This window comes from Terrapene carolina, unplaced genomic scaffold (assembly GCF_002925995.2).
Source record: "Terrapene carolina triunguis isolate 2854851 unplaced genomic scaffold, T_m_triunguis-2.0 Scaffold406, whole genome shotgun sequence".
NCBI lineage: Eukaryota > Metazoa > Chordata > Testudines > Emydidae > Terrapene > Terrapene triunguis.
The window spans coordinates 3,188,066-3,203,760 of NW_020664757.1; the positions used below are offsets into that span (position 1 = coordinate 3,188,066).

A 15,695-nucleotide genomic window follows, 5' to 3' on the forward strand; every position below is an offset into this window, starting at 1 on the left:
TTCTGGGGTGGTGCAATTTATGCACTGCCCTTTACTCATGGCTGTGCCTAAAGTCACAATCTAGCTCTGTGAGTGCAAAATTTGTGACTGAAAATTGTGACCTCAAAAATTGAGGCTATTACTTAAAATAATACTCTACAAATATATAGCCTTCAGTGCATGTGTATTGTTCCCTCTAAAAATCACTGACAGGATAATACAAAACTGGTGGTTTAACAATGTACTAAACATTAATTCGCTCAGTTTGTTATGTTGGCATTTTTGCAGATGAAGTCAAATAAATCAATAAGGCAAAAAAATTCTTATTAGAAAATAATCTGCAATTTTTCTTACAGACTTACCACAAAAACCATTGCACATCGACTGACAGTAGCAGGACTGGCCTGAGAGAGACTGTCCGTTTCAAATATCATTCTGATTCCTGATGGTAAGTAGATTCTTTCACTATTCGCAAGACACAGAGTTCTGGTATCATCTAGCACAGTATTTAAGTTTTCTATCCAAACTGTGTCTACTGGTCCATCCAAGATTATCCACTGCCAATCAGTAATAGTTTTACCTACAAATAAGAATTCATTTTATAGTCGCACTATCACACATGTAAAAAGAAGCGCTTCTGTTGCATTTTCTACCTGACGAGAGTCTTCAGAAGTCATAAAAGCTTGTCTTACAACATGTGGTAGAAATGCAATACAGTTAATAGAATGGAACGTGTTACTCCAATAATTATCTGAGAGTGCTTGAGAAATAAACTCAGCTTTGCCTCATACCATCTCTGTCTGTCAGTAAAAGAAGATTATTGGATCCAAAACTTGCAAACATTTAACGTGTTTAATTAATGATTAAGTACAGAAAGATAGATTTTAAGTGATTACAAGTAATGAGGCATAAAAGTCAGAACTGATTACAAAGAAATAAAAGGTATAACACAACTAGCACCTAACTCAACAAACTAAGTGAATTCAAAGCAAAAGTTTCTCTCACCATATGCTCCAGCAATCTTACTGTCTGGAGTCCTTTCAGCCAGGATCCCTCCCCCCAGTTCAGTGTTAATTTCATTGTCCTTAAGGTATTGTTGATGCTGTGAGTAGAGATGAGGGGAGAGATAATTTGAGGCCTCTCTTCCTCATTTTTATCCTTTTCCTCTTCTTTGAGAATCATCTCCAGCTGGGGATCAGGAGACAGAAAGTCTCGAGAGATGGGAACTGCCAGCTGTAAATTTCTCACTCAGACCCTTTTTCCTGCCAAAGAATGGCCACTTAACCAGGTGATGGTCCATTTGATTTTCTTGACACCTGGTTGAGGCGTCAGTTTGCTTTTTGTCTCTGAGGAACTGGTTTGTGCCTGCTTTTCTAAACTTGGAACATGTCTCAGCCATGTCATACAATAGAATTTTATAACTTTACATACAATGTTGTCACACATATTTTACCAGGACAATAATGATCAGTACATTAGGAGTTTTCACATGACACCACAAGGCATACTTTGTACAAAATCCATAATAGTTTTGTAAAAAGGGTAAACATAAGGATACAGATTATAACAACTACTAATTGGGACAACACACAATCAAATCCCTTGTACTCAATTAGCATGAGACTAGGACCTAAAGCAGCACTAGCCTCCCCAAAGAAAGAGGAATAATCATTTTGGAAAGCTTAATTGTATAGGCATGTCTTTAGAAGTAGAGGAATAGTGCTCAGCAAACAATTGGCAGAATGATCCAACCCTAAGGAGTGGCATAAATACTAAATGCCCAAACTGCACCCATAGTTCTGAAAATTGTCATGAATATTTATGCCATATTAGATTATTCCAGAGATATATTTTAAATATTTATACCATTCCTGTTTGTCAGTCAGCTCTCTAGTAATCTCAAGAACTAATATGGGCTCTTTGAAAGAACTTTCATTGAATGGGAGATTTAAATATTTATGTGAAAGAAAAGCTATACACATACAGGGCTTTAACTATGAAGGAATTGGGGAAACCATTTTTTCTTTTTAAGCATAACTTATTTAATAATTCTTTCATGTACATATGTGGGCCCTGAGGATTCTGTTTTCCTTCCGCTCTCATTCTATTCTTTCTTTCCTGAGAGAGAAAAAATGAGAAATTACTTACTTTTCTTTCTGTTAGCAGCTTCTCACCTCATTCATCACTAATGGGTTAATGCCTCCCACCTATGGAATTTGGAGGCAGCCCAATGGAAGCTCCTGGACTAAGCTCCACCTTACAGCTCAGAACGCTAGAAGAGTTCTTCCACAGCTGTGTATTATAGGCCCAGCAACTGATTATTAGCAGTAAGATAACAACTTGGTATAATGTATTATCCAACCTTAAGACAATTATATGTCTAAGTCTCCCTTTGGAGAAAAACTTCAATTTGTACTCCGTTCATTTACCAGACTACCAATGTGGGTTGAATGAGGAGAGAAGCTGCTAATATAATCAAAATTATCAAGTTAGAAATTTCTCATTCTGTTGCACCACTCCTCTCCTCATTCATCACTAATGGGAAATAGCAAACAATGAATTACAGAAGTGGCAGAGTTGGAGGGATAAGCAGAGTTTTAATTATTAGGATGCCTCTTGCAGAGGAATGACAACTTAAGCCTTATCTTCACTGCTTAAAAAGATGTATATTTTATCTTTGGGTAACACACACATGAGGTATCTCACAGTAAAAACCACAGTGATGGCAAGCCACTTTAGTTTTAACTCAAGGGGAATACTGCTGACCTTGGCTAGTTGTGGTAAAATTAAAGTGCCTTCTCTTCATTGAGTTTTATCTTGGGATAGCTCATGCATGTTAAGTTACCCTGAAGTAAAAAATACACCTCTTTAGCAGTGAAGACATGGCTTTACTTTGCAAATCTTCCTCAGATGAGACATACACTTTTTTCCCCAATGCTCCTGCTGGTACCATGGAACTGGCCAGGGTCAAAGACATGATACTGGACTCTAAAGACCATTACTCCAGTCACACATGGCCATGTTTATGGGGCGATTTATTTACATGTTCTGATGCACCATTAAACAGCTGTCTAAGTGAACTCAGATATACACTGAGATTTTGGAATGTTGTCTTCCAAGTATGCTTCTGTGAGGCTTGCATCCATAGTGAGTATGCAAGGGTCTAGAGTGAAAAGTGAGTTGGCTTTCAGCATGTTGTTCATACTTATCTGCCCACAAAGGGACATTCCAATGTAATCTGAGAATGATACCTACTTTTTCATTGTATCTGGTGCATGATTCCATGTCTTCAGAAGGAATTTCCACAGGCAATCCAAGCCATTGGAGATAACTGGCTAAAAATTATCACTGCCAGGAAATGACAGATGCAATAAAGTTTTGGACCTTTGCAATTCATTACCAAGATGGTAAAATTATGACTAGAGCCCTGTTTTGACCCCTGGATGAGCAATTATCTGCACTGAGTTCAAAAGCTCTTCTTGATTTTGAACAACTGTTGGGTATGAATCCTTTCCAGCAACTGTCTAGTCATGAATGAGTCTTTTTCTCTGGACAGAGCACTGATTGCCATGTTCTCTAATTGCATAACTTGCAACTTCTGCTTTGCTGTTACTATTACCAGTCATTTCTTAAGACTCAGTGTGGAGGACGGTTCAGAAAAGTGTTGTATAGGAACTGTGAGATGTCATACACAAACTCTCTTTTTGTCTTTGTCATGCGAGGATTTTGTTGGTTTGGAGGAAAATTTATTTAGGTTACCATGGAAGCGTCTGCTCAAGATTTTTCCCTCTACTAGGGTAACAATTCTTTCTTGGATACATGGTGTTGGTAGTGACCAATGGATTATTATGCTGGCTTTGATAGTGAGGGATCAGGTCTCTCTCTGCATATCAGCTACTCATTTCTTAATGTATACTATGACAAAGTTCCCCCTCCGTCAGAGGGGTGAAATTTTGGAACAGCCTTCCGAGGGAAACGGTGGGGGCGAAAGACCTCTCTGGCTTCAAGATTAGGCTAGATAAGTTTATGGAGGGAATGGTTTAAAGGGATAACGTGATTTTAGTCAATTAGGTAACAAAGTGACATCGCTGGTAAAATGTGGGTCTGGCTAGAGAATCTTGCCTGTATGCTCGGGGTTCTACTGATCGCCATATTTGGGGTCGGGAAGGAATTTTCCTCCAGGGTAGATTGGCAGAGGCCCTGGAGGTTTTTCGCCTTCCTCCGCAGCATTGGGCAGGGGTCGCAAGCTAGAGGATTCTCTGCGACTTGAAGTCTTTAAATCACGATCTGGAGACTTCAACAGCTGAGTTAAGGGAAAGTGGGTGGGTCAGCTTTTGTGGCTTGCATCATGCGGGAGGTCAGACTAGATGACCATAATGGTCCCTTCGGACCTTTAAGTCTATGAGTCTATGAGTCCTCTATCTTGGTGGGTCCTGCGCTTATTGGCGGATTTTCTTGCCTCAGAGATTCACCATGTGGGTTGGGGAACAGCCCAGAGACCTTCCCCTCTGGGCTGGAACCCTCTACTCCGGGTTCCAGCCCAGGGCCCTGTGGACTGCAGCTGTCTGTAGTGCCTCCTGTAACAGCTGCATGACAGCTACAACTCCCTGGGCTACTTCCCCATGGCCTCCTCCAAACACCTTCCTTAGTCTCACCACAGGACCTTCCTCCTGGTGTCTGATAACGCTTGTGCTCCTCGGTCCTCCAGCAGCACACCCTCTCACTCTCAGCTCCTTGCGCCTCTTGCTCCCAGCTCCTCACACTCGCACCACAAACTGAAGTGAGCTCCTTTTTAAAGCCCAGGTGCCCTGATTAGCCTGCCTTAATTGATTCTAGCAGTTTCTTCTTAATTGGCTCCAGGTGTCCTAATTAGCCTGCCTTAACTGGTTCTAGCAGGTTCCTGATTACTCTAGTGCAGCCCCTGCTCTGGTCACTCAGGGAACAGAAAACTACTCATCCAGTGACCAGTATATTTGCCCTCTACCAGACTCCTGTACCCCACTGGTCTGGGTCTGTCACATATCCCTCCCCCCTGCTCAACGCCAAGGGGTTGGGCAGCTTGGGACGCCAGACAGTGCACACGTGACAAGCCATCGGCATTGCCATGACGGCTCCCTGCTCTGTGTTGCACACGGAACTGGAAAGGTTGGAGGGATAAGAACCATCTGGTCACCCTTGTGTTCTTCTCCTTGTTCCGCTGCATCCATTGAAGAGGGGCATGGTCGGTCACGAGGACAAATCTGCACCCGAGCAGGTAGTAGCGCAATGTTTCTATGGCCCATTTTACAGCGAGGCATTCTCTCTCCACCACTGCATATTTTTGTTCCCTTGGAAGGAGTTTCCGACTGAGGTATAGAATTGAGTGTTCCTCCACCCTGACCATCTGTGATAGAACGGCCCCCAACCCTACTTCCGATGCATCAGTTTGCAGGATAAACTCCTTGGTGAAATCAGGGGCTATCAGTATGGGGTTATTGCAGAGGGTAGTCCGTAGGTCTGTGAATGCTTCCTCTGCTGCGTCAGACCATCTCACCAGATCAGGTCCACAGGCTTTCACTAGGTCTGTCAGGGGACTTGCCCTTGTGGCAAAGTGGGGGATAAATCGTCGGTAATACCCCACCACACCTAGGAACGCCCGGACTTGTTTCTTGCGACTTGGTCGGGGCCAATTTTGGATGGCCTCTAACTTGTTCACTTGGGGGTTTACCAGACCTTTTCCCATAACGTAGCCAAGATATTTGGCCTCTGTAAACCCTACAGCGCACTTGGAAGGGTTTGCTGTAAGGCCAGCTCGCCTGAAGGTATCGAGGACTGCCTCCACCTTCTCCAGGTGGGTTTCCCAGTCTGGGGTATGAATGACCACATCGTCCAAGTAGGCAGCAGCGTAACTTTTATGCAGGCGTAATAGCTTGTCCATGAGGCGCTGGAAGGTAGCTGGGGCCCCATGTAGTCCAAAAGGGAGGACAGTATATTGAAAAAGACCCTCTGGTGTAGAGAATGCAGTCTTTTCCTTTGCGTCTTCCACAAGGGGAATCTGCCAGTACCCCTTTGTCAAGTCTAGGGTAGTCAAGTACCGGGCATTACCCAGACGGACCACTAGCTCATCTATGCGAGGTATGGGGTATGCGTAGAACTGGGATACTTCGTTTAGTTGCCGGAAGTCATTGCAAAATCTTGTGGTGCCATCAGGTTTGGGCACCAGCACGACTGGGCTGGACCACTGACTGTGGGATTCTTCGATTATCCCCAACTCCAGCATTTTTTTTACTTCTGCTTTTATTTCCTCCCTTTTTGCCACTGGCACCTGATAGGGCCTCATTGTTACTCTGGCCCCAGGGTTCGTGACGATGTGGTGATATGTCTCGGTTGTTCGACCCGGTTTTGTCGAGAACACATCTTGGTTCCGGAAGATCATCTCAGACACCTCATTCTTCTGGTCTGGTGTTAAATCGGGAGACACTCTCACCTGTTTGGAAGGCTTGTTTTCCTGGGTTAGGTCTTTTTGGACCGTTGTGCATGCCTCTTGTGCATGCCAGGGTTTCAGAAGGTTAACGTGATAAATCTGTTCTTGTTTTCTGCGTCCTGGCTGCCGCACCTTGTAGGTTACTTCCCCCACGGGTTCAACCACCTCATAGGGCCCCTGCCATTGGGCCAGAAGCTTGCTTTCTGCCGTGGGTACCAACACCATAACCCGATCCCCTGGTTGGAACTGTCGCACTTTTGCCTGGCGATTGTAATGGGTTCGCTGTGCCTCCTGTGCCTTCTCCAAATGTTCCCGTACAATAGGGGTAACCCGGGCTATCCGGTCTCACATCTGCATTACATGCTCTATTATATTTCTCCCCTCATTGGGTTCCTCTTCCCAGATCTCTTTGGCGATATCTAGTATGCCACGGGGGTGACGCCCGTATAATAACTCGAAGGGGGAAAACCCAGTTGAGGCCTGTGGTACCTCCCAGATAGCGAACATAAGGTAGGGTAGTAGGGTGTCCCAATCCTTCCCGTCCCGACTTACCACCTTCCTTATCATAGCCTTGAGGGTTCGGTTAAACCTTTCTACCAACCCATCAGTCTGCGGATGGTAGACCGAAGTTCTCAGGGTATGTATATGGAGCAGCGTACAGAGGTCCTTCATTAGCTTCGACATAAATGGGGTTCCTTGGTCGGTTAATATCTCCTTCGGTAGCCCCATTCGGGCAAAGATCCCCACCAGCTCTTTGGCTATAGTTTTAGAGGCCGTGTTCCGCAGGGGGACGGCTTCTGAGTAGCGAGTAGCATAGTCCAAAACAACAAGTATATATTGGTGGCCCCAAGCCGTCTTCTCCAGGGGTCCCACTAGGTCCATGGCTATTCGCTTGAAGGGGACCTCTATGATGGGAAGGGGTACTAAAGGTGCCCTCAAGTGGGGACGGGGACTGTGCAGCTGACACTCCGGGCAGGAGGCACAGTACCTCCGCACTTCTTCATGTACTCTGGGCCAGAAGAACTGTCGTAGGACTCGTGCCAGGGTCTTCTCTACCCCCAAATGCCCCCCAAAAAGATGACTATGAGCAAGACTTAATACAGCGTTCTGGTGTTTTTGAGGTACTAGGATCTGCTGTACCTTCTGCCCCTGTACTGGTGCAACCCGGTATAAGAGACCCTTCTTCATTATGAAGTAGGGTCCTGGTCCCTGGGTTTTCCCTTCCACGGGGACCCCATCTATTTCAGTCACCTCCTTCCTAATGTTGTCATACCTTGGGTCTTCTGCCTGGTCCCGTCCAAAATTTCCTCTCCCGGGGCTAATCTGCCCAAGATCTAAGGGCCCAGTCTCTGTTGCCTCTACTGGTTCAGAAGCATTAGGGTGGGGGTCAGACTCAGGTGCTTCTCCCTCCTGCGTGGCCTCCTTTTCAGCTGCGCGGGCCCGCCTACCTACAAGAGCGACCCTCTGGCTTTGGGTCAGTATTCGGGTTCCCAAGGCCTTAGCTGCCCTTCTTTCCCTTTTTGTCTTTCTACCCTGTCTGGGAGTGGAGAACAAATCTGGGGATATTTCAGAGAAGATTGGGAGTTGACAGTCTGCTGTGGATGCCTCATCAATTTTAGGGTCCCCATCTTTTTCCAATCCCCCTACTGGGAGTAAGTTTCCAAACCCTGGGAAGTCCCTCCCTATGAGCACCGGGTATGGGAGTTTAGGGACTACACCTGCTGCTACCTCAGTAGTGTTCCCTTGGATCTCGATTTTTACTGGGATGGTGGGGTAGTAACTAACTGTCCCATGGACACGTTATCCCCGTACGTTTAGCCTGCAGCAGCTGACTATGCTTCACGAGCTTCCCTGAGATAAGCGTGATAGCACTCCCCGCATCAACCAGTGCCGTGGTCCCTACCCCATTTAGTTTCACTGGTCTGGTATACATATGTGGGGTTAGTGAGACCCCCACAAGGTGGATTAGGGAGCATGGATCTGCCCAGTTCCCCAGGTTACACTGCATAGGCTCCTGAGCATTGGGACACTGTGCAGCTATGTGTCCTCACTCCCCGCAGGCATAACATCTGTATGGAGCCCTAGGTGTTCCCCGGTCTCTTGGTTTGGGCAGTCTAACATCATGATCCTCTTCTCCCTCAGTGCTCCGACTCTTTGTGGCCTCTGATGGGCTTTCAGCCTCTCTCTTTTTCCACCTGGGCCCTCCTGGTGGCCCAGTCACCCGAACTTTAGGGCTTGGTGCTGCTAGTTTAACCCGGGGTGCCTCTTCCTTAACTGGTCGGGTCAGCTCCCTCGCTGTCCTTCACCTCTCTACCAGGGCGACAACCTTGTCATAGGTGGAGGGTTTGTTCTGGCTTACCCAGGCACGAAGGTCTGGTGGTAGTCCCCTCATGTATCGGTCGATGACCAGAACCGCTAGTATCTCTTCCGGATTCCGGGACTCTGTTTGCAACCACTTTCGTGCGAGATGGATGAGGTCGTACAATTGGGACCGCGGGGTTTTGTCTTCCTGGTACCTCCAACCGTGATTCTGCTGGGCCCACACTGCTGTCGTTACCCCAGATCTGGCCAGGATCTCTGCTTTCAGCTGGGGGTAGTCTGCCGCAGCCTCTTCAGGCAGATCATGGTAGGCCTTCTGGGCCTCCCCACACAGGAATGGGGCAAGAATGCCAGACCACTGATCTCGAGGCCAGGCCTCCCGTAGGGCTGTCCTCTCAAAGGCCAGAAGGTATGCCTCTACATCATCCTCCCGTGTCATTTTCTGCAGCCAATGTCTGGCCCGGATGAGCCGCGTACCATCATGGCCACGATTCAGCTCTGTAAGGGACTTTACCTGGTTTACCAGTTCCCGCAACATAGCTCGGTCTTGAGCAGCCTGGTCCATCAGCAGGCGATTAGTCTCTTGCTGCAGCCGCACTGCCTCCTGTTGGGTGGCTGCCTGGACACGGGTAGCCTCCTGCTGGGCCGCCGTAGCATGTATCAGTGCCCGCACTACATCATCCATTGGGGTGAAAAAAAAAAATAACCCCTCTCCCTTTTTTTTTTTTTTTAATCACCCTCCTTCTTCCGCCGCGCTGTGCACTCCAAGATCCCACCGCTAACACCAGTGTGACAAAGTTCCTTCTCTATCTTGGTGGGTCCTGCACTTATTGGCGGATTTTCTTGCCTCAGAGATTCACCATGTGGGTTGGGGAACAGCCCAGAGACCTTCCCCTCTGGAAGAACCCACAGTCCAGGTCAATTGGGAGGTTTGGGGGGAACCCGGGCCCGCCCTCTACTCCGGGTTCCAGCCCAGGGCCCTGTGGACTGCAGCTGTCTATAGTGCCTCCTGTAACAGCTGCATGACAGCTACAACTCCCTGGGCTACTTCCCCATGGCCTCCTCCAAACACCTTCCTTAGTCTCACCACAGGACCTTCCTCCTGGTGTCTGATAACGCTTGTGCTCCTCAGTCCTCCAGCAGCACACCCTCTCACTCTCAGCTCCTTGCGCCTCTTGCTCCCAGCTCTTCACACTCGCACCACAAACTGAAGTGAGCTCCTTTTTTAAAGCCCAGGTGCCCTGATTAGCTTGCCTTAATTGATTCTAGCAGTTTCTTCTTAATTGGCTGCAGGTGTCCTAATTAGCCTGCCTGCCTTAACTGGTTCTAGCAGGTTTCTGATTACTCTAGTGCAGCCCCTGCTCTGGTCACTCAGGGAACAGAAAACTACTCATCCAGTGACCAGTATATTTGCCCTCCACCAGACTCCTGTACCCCACTGGTCTGGGTCTGTCACAATACTCAAAAAGCTCCTGTTCTGTAAGTTTGGATGCACTAGCTATATGTTTAGAATGATCAATTATTATTCCTGGGTGTAACATGGCTTCCTCATAGCCCCAAGTTAGAAGTAATTGCTCTTATCACAAATTATATCAAGGGTTTGACCAGGACAGAACCCAAGATGTCACACTCTAAGCAAGGATCATATCCCTAGATGATGAATCACTTGCTTGCTACCAAGGAGGCTTTTCTTACGAAGTATGAGAAACCTTTGGTCTAAATGGATATAGCTGACACTTTGAAATTGCTGTGCAGTGTGTTCTCACTCTTATATTCTGTGGGTCTTTTGAAAGAAAGCTACCTTCTGTAGGTCTGATTGCATTTCATCGGTGGAGCTACTGTTACACCAAACTTAAGCTCCCAAAAATGAAGGTTAGCTCTCTGTAAGTAGGAGTTCTTTCTTTGAGATGGCCTCTGCATATTCACACTCATGGGATGTGCTGACCTGGTGCAGCTCAGACAGTGGAAATCTGCTAGCAGTGCCCATTGGAGCCTTGATGTTCCCCACAGCGTTCATGAATGTTCTGAGGGCGAGGCTATAAAAGGAGCATGGCACTCTGGTCATCTCAATTCCTTCCACTATTTCCCATAAATCATTAGAACTCCTGAGAAGAAGGGAAGGTGGGTGGGGAGTGTGAATATGCAGAACCCATCTCAAAGAACTCTGGTTACAAGTAAATAACCTTAATTTCTTCGAGTGGCCTCTGCATATTCCTACTCTTGGGATATTTTAGCAAAATGTAATCCTGTAAGCAAAATGTAATCCAAAATGTAACCCTGTAATCCAGATGGTGGGATCTGGAATCCTAATCAAATAACAAATGAAGTACTGCTTGACCAAATGTGACATCTGACCTTTATACTAATTCTAGAGAATACTATTTTGTAAAGGAGTGAATCATATTGCTGCCCTACATAGTTCTGCAAATAAGACATGTCTCTTGAAGACTATCGATGCTGCCTTAGTTCTGGTAGTGTGTACCCTAATTCCCTGAGGGAAGAGGACAGAAGTAAAGTTATATGCCTCCTTAATGAACAACCTGACACACCAAGACAAAACCTAAGGAGTCACACTGTGGACCTTTTGAGTCCCAGTACAAGCTACAAAAGGCTGTCAGAGCATTTAAACTCTTTGGTCCTGTCAATGTAATAAGACAGCATCCTCTCTACATCAAATATATGTAATTTTGCCTCAGTGGCATTGCCTATGTAGCCTAGGGAAGAATACTAGTAAATTGATATACAGATTTACGTCAAATTCTATAACTACTTTGAGTAGAAACTTTGGATGTGGACATAATACCACATTATCTTTGTGAAAAATCATAAATGGAGGGTCTGTTTTTCATAAAGATTGCAACTCACTGACTCTTCTCTTCGGGGGCCTGGGTAGGGGGGAGAGAGACAGAACCTCTGATCTTGGCAGCACTTCTTGAGAAGCTTACCAGAAAAGAGAAGCAAAGGGGGTTTGAATGGGGGGACAGTTTCAAACTGGATAGCATATTTGCTTTTGATTATCTCTAAAATCCATATGTCTAATGTTATCAGGTGCCCAAAGTTAAAGAAATGAAACAGTCTCCAAAATGGAAAACAGAATGAGTTAAGGAAACTGGTTTGCAACTCTTGAGCATTCCATCAAATTTGAGGATGAGGTTTGGGACCTGCTGATGCTGAAACTGATGACCGTTTTCCCTCAGAAAAAGGATTATAAGACTTCCTTCTTTATTGGTCTTGAGGCTCTCGAGAATGGATTTGATAATGTTGATAGCTACATCTTTGCGACAAAAAGATAGACTGAACTGCAGGAATGAACTGACTTTGAAATCTGAAAGAGGAAACCCCCATTATTCTTGTGGGAAACCAGAAAACTAACAAAGATCTAGCTGTAGGGCTAACTTTCTTCATCCTTTCCAGGACTTCATCTGTCTTGGAGTTGAATAAACCTTCCAATTTGAATGGAAAATCTTCCAATTTTGAACCCAGACAATCTCAATCAGATATACCGCCTACTTACGTTTTATGACATTTTGTCCTTCATTCAGGTGTTACCCATCTCCCTCTGATTTTCCAGAAGGCCATTAATGAAGAAAGCTAGACACAGATTGAGTTTACGATGGTGCAAACACTGGTTGTGAAAGACAGCTCAACAAAGGTAATGTAACTCAGGCCTAGAAGAAGAATCCAAAATGTCAAACACAAATGGAAACTTCCTCCATCAGAATCAATAGTATCCCTAAGGTCCTTGTTATCTTGTTCAGCAAATCCTGGAACACAATGACATCCTCTGAAGGTAGCAGAACCAAGGTGATTCTAACATTGTCATCAGCGGAGGTTTAGCCCTCTGAGTCCAGCTCCAGTTCTTGCCCAGTTTCTACCATCATCAGTTCTTCCTCTTCAGATAGTGTGTTCTGAGAAATAAATGGCAACTTATTCTTGACAGTGAGATCCATCCTCGGATCTGAGCACCTGGGATCTGGGGCTCAAAACTCTTTCATACTGGAGATATCCTCCTAGGATATCTTGAGGGTTAGTGAATTGGCTAGGAGAAGACCAGTAAGGCGATCTCATTCACTAAGGAATCGGTCAGTCTTGCCAACAAAGAGTAGTATCCCACGGATAAAATCCCTGGTGATACTGATCTTCCTCATACCAGGTTCTAAAAGCCAGTCTCACTTTGTGATGTGGTTCCTGGTCAAAGTCAGAGGGCAGATCCAATCTCAGATCTGACAATGATGGCACCACAAACAAGAATGCAGTAGGAGCCATGTTAGAGAAGGCTGACAGAGGCTTGCTTGGTGAACTCTGTGAGGTCTTAGGTTGAGGAAGGATTGTAGAAATCCTGATGTCATGCTCCTGTAATCTTATTTACATGGACAGCTCTCTCTGTGCTGACCCAAAACCAGTGATGCTTGTAGATCAGCTTATCTATGCAAAGAACTCAAAATCAAGGTCGGGAAGGCATTCAGATCTGACTGGTGTACCTTGGCCACAAACCTAACAACATGGAGGGATGGACTGGATCTGACATTTGTCTCTGTAGATGAGGATCCTTCTTCCTCTCCAGTACCTCAGTCCTAATCTTGACCTTTTGACCGAGGAACTTGATCTGCGATAATGATGTCCATTGGGTCCAGAAAGTGCTTCCTAGCCCTCAATACCATTTTTTGTCCTCTCTTGGGGATCCTTGTGGGTTGCCTTCATAGCTACCAGATCCCCTGATGCTGGAGTTTGAACTGACTTCTCTTATCTTTGATCCACAGCAACGCCAGAGAAAGAGGAGAGTCCCTGTGACCTATTGGATCCGTTGGGAGCTTCAGATCTGGATGGTGTGGCTGCTAATGCTTCTTGCAGCAATACACTCTGCAGTCTGTTCTGCCTGTCCTTCTGGAGCATGAAGTGTGAACATAGAAGAAGAACCTTGAGGGTGAATGTCCTTCCCCGAGGCAAGCCAAAAATCTTGTATGCACATCCAATGACGGGAAGACCAAAGGACAAGGAGCACATCACGGAAATGCAGCTTCTTCACCTTCGGATCCATCATGATGAAACAGAGGATGATGTCCACTCATCATTTATACCATAAAAACTTAACTAACCATCTAAAAATACCTCTAGACTATATAAATGTACTAAAACTATCTACAAACAACTAAAGGGGGAGGGATAGCTCAGTGGTTTGAGCATTAGCCTGCTAAACCCAGGGTTGTGAGCTCAATTCTTGAGGGGGCCATTTAGGGATCTGGGGCAAAAAAACAAAAAGAAAATACCTATCAGGGACAGTACTTGGTCCTGCTAGTGAAGGCAGGGGACTGGACTCGATGACCTTTCAAGGTCCCTTCCAGTTCTATGAGATAGGTATATCTCCATATATTATTATTAAGAACTAAAAGAGGTAAAAAGATCTGGTCAAAGCAATGAGTTCCTGAATCCATCAGCTGAACGTGGTGGGAAGGAACTGACAAGGCTGGAGCACCACACCCCTTTCAGAGCCCTTGTCCTCAGAATGTTCGCAAACACTGAGAGAACGGGTTGGATGGGAGAGGTGAGTGAGCACTGAAATAGACACTGCTAGCAAAGTTCCACAATCTGAGCTACATCCAGTTGGCAGATTCCATAAATAGGAATATGCTGAGGCCACTTGACAAAGAACTTATTAATTTTTTTTACATCACAATTTAGGTTTAATGTTTGGTTTTAATTAGAAGTCCTCATTTGCATCTTATGATGTCCTCAAAGGAGGCATCTACTGGAAACTGTATATCTAATAATGCTTGAAAAAAATAAGATATTTTATTAATATAAATAAATCCCTAGCAAGCCACTGGCCTCCTGCCCTGGAAAAGTCTTGCAGTTTTTTTTGGTTAGTTTTTGGGGGTGTGTGTGTGGTTTTTGAACAGAGTGTTTAGAGGGGCAGGGTAACATACTATTCATTCTGACCTCAGGACCTGATAACCGAGGAGGGGTACTGGTACAAATACTTCGATTATGGAATTGGCTGGCTAGATGTCCTGAGGAGACTGAAAGGTTGCCTGCCTGCTCCTCCAGGCTGTTTTGCACCCAAATAAGTACTGCAGGAACAATCTAGTATCACCTGGGGCTTTACTCAATAAATCAGGACTAATTTTGAACATGGGAAGAGATTTCTTACTTCCTCCTCTGTAATCCCACAACCGTGCAGTTTTGTGGGGAGTGGAGTCTTTCATGTGCCTCTGTTTCGGTCACAGACTGCCTGAAAGTGTTTCTTATGCTTAAATGTGGAGCCAGCCTGTGGAGTGGAGGAGGGATGAGACCACTGCCTGCCTTTCAGATTCTGAACACCTTTCCTTGGCAGTGCAAGCACTTATGGCTGATGATTAGAAGGCACAATTCCCATTCTGCTGCTGCCTGAAATCTGAGCCCCTTTTCCTGGCAAAGTGAGGGTATGTCTACACCCAGCCGCTAGTTCGGCGGCTGGGAATCGAAGTTCTGGGTTCGACTTATCGCGTCTTGTCTGGACGCGATAAGTCGAACCAGGAAGTGATCGCCGTCGACTGCAGTACTCCAGCTAGACGAGAGGAGTACCGCGGCGTCGACGGGGGAGCCTGCCTGCCGCGTGTGGACCGAGGTAAGTTCGAACTAAGGTACGTCGACTTCAGCTACGTTATTCACGTAGCTGAAGTTGTGTACCTTAGTTCGAATTGGGGGGTAAGTGTAGACCAAGCCTGAGAGTCCATGGGCTGAAAGCCAGACAGGCACAATTCCCATTACACTGCAGCCTGAGGGAGGGTTTCACAAGCGTGACAGGTTTCTCTGCATGTCCAGACATGCTGCAGAGTTGGGGAAGGACAGCAAGCTTGATAGAGAACACTGTGAGACCCACTGTGTAGGCAAAAAGCTCCAGCAAACAATCCCTCGAGGGGGAGGCACAAAGGAGAAGGGTTTAACTCCTGGTTAT

General features: G+C 45.9%; 1 protein-coding gene across 1 annotated transcript in view; it reads right to left on the reverse strand.

Moving 5' to 3' along the window:
• DNAH14 (dynein axonemal heavy chain 14) overlaps nt 1-15,695 on the reverse strand; it is a 439,459-nt gene that overhangs the window by 206,149 nt on the left and 217,615 nt on the right. Inside the window, 1 exon segment of the mRNA XM_029912981.1 lies at nt 342-559. Coding sequence (XP_029768841.1) covers nt 342-559 — 218 coding nt within the window.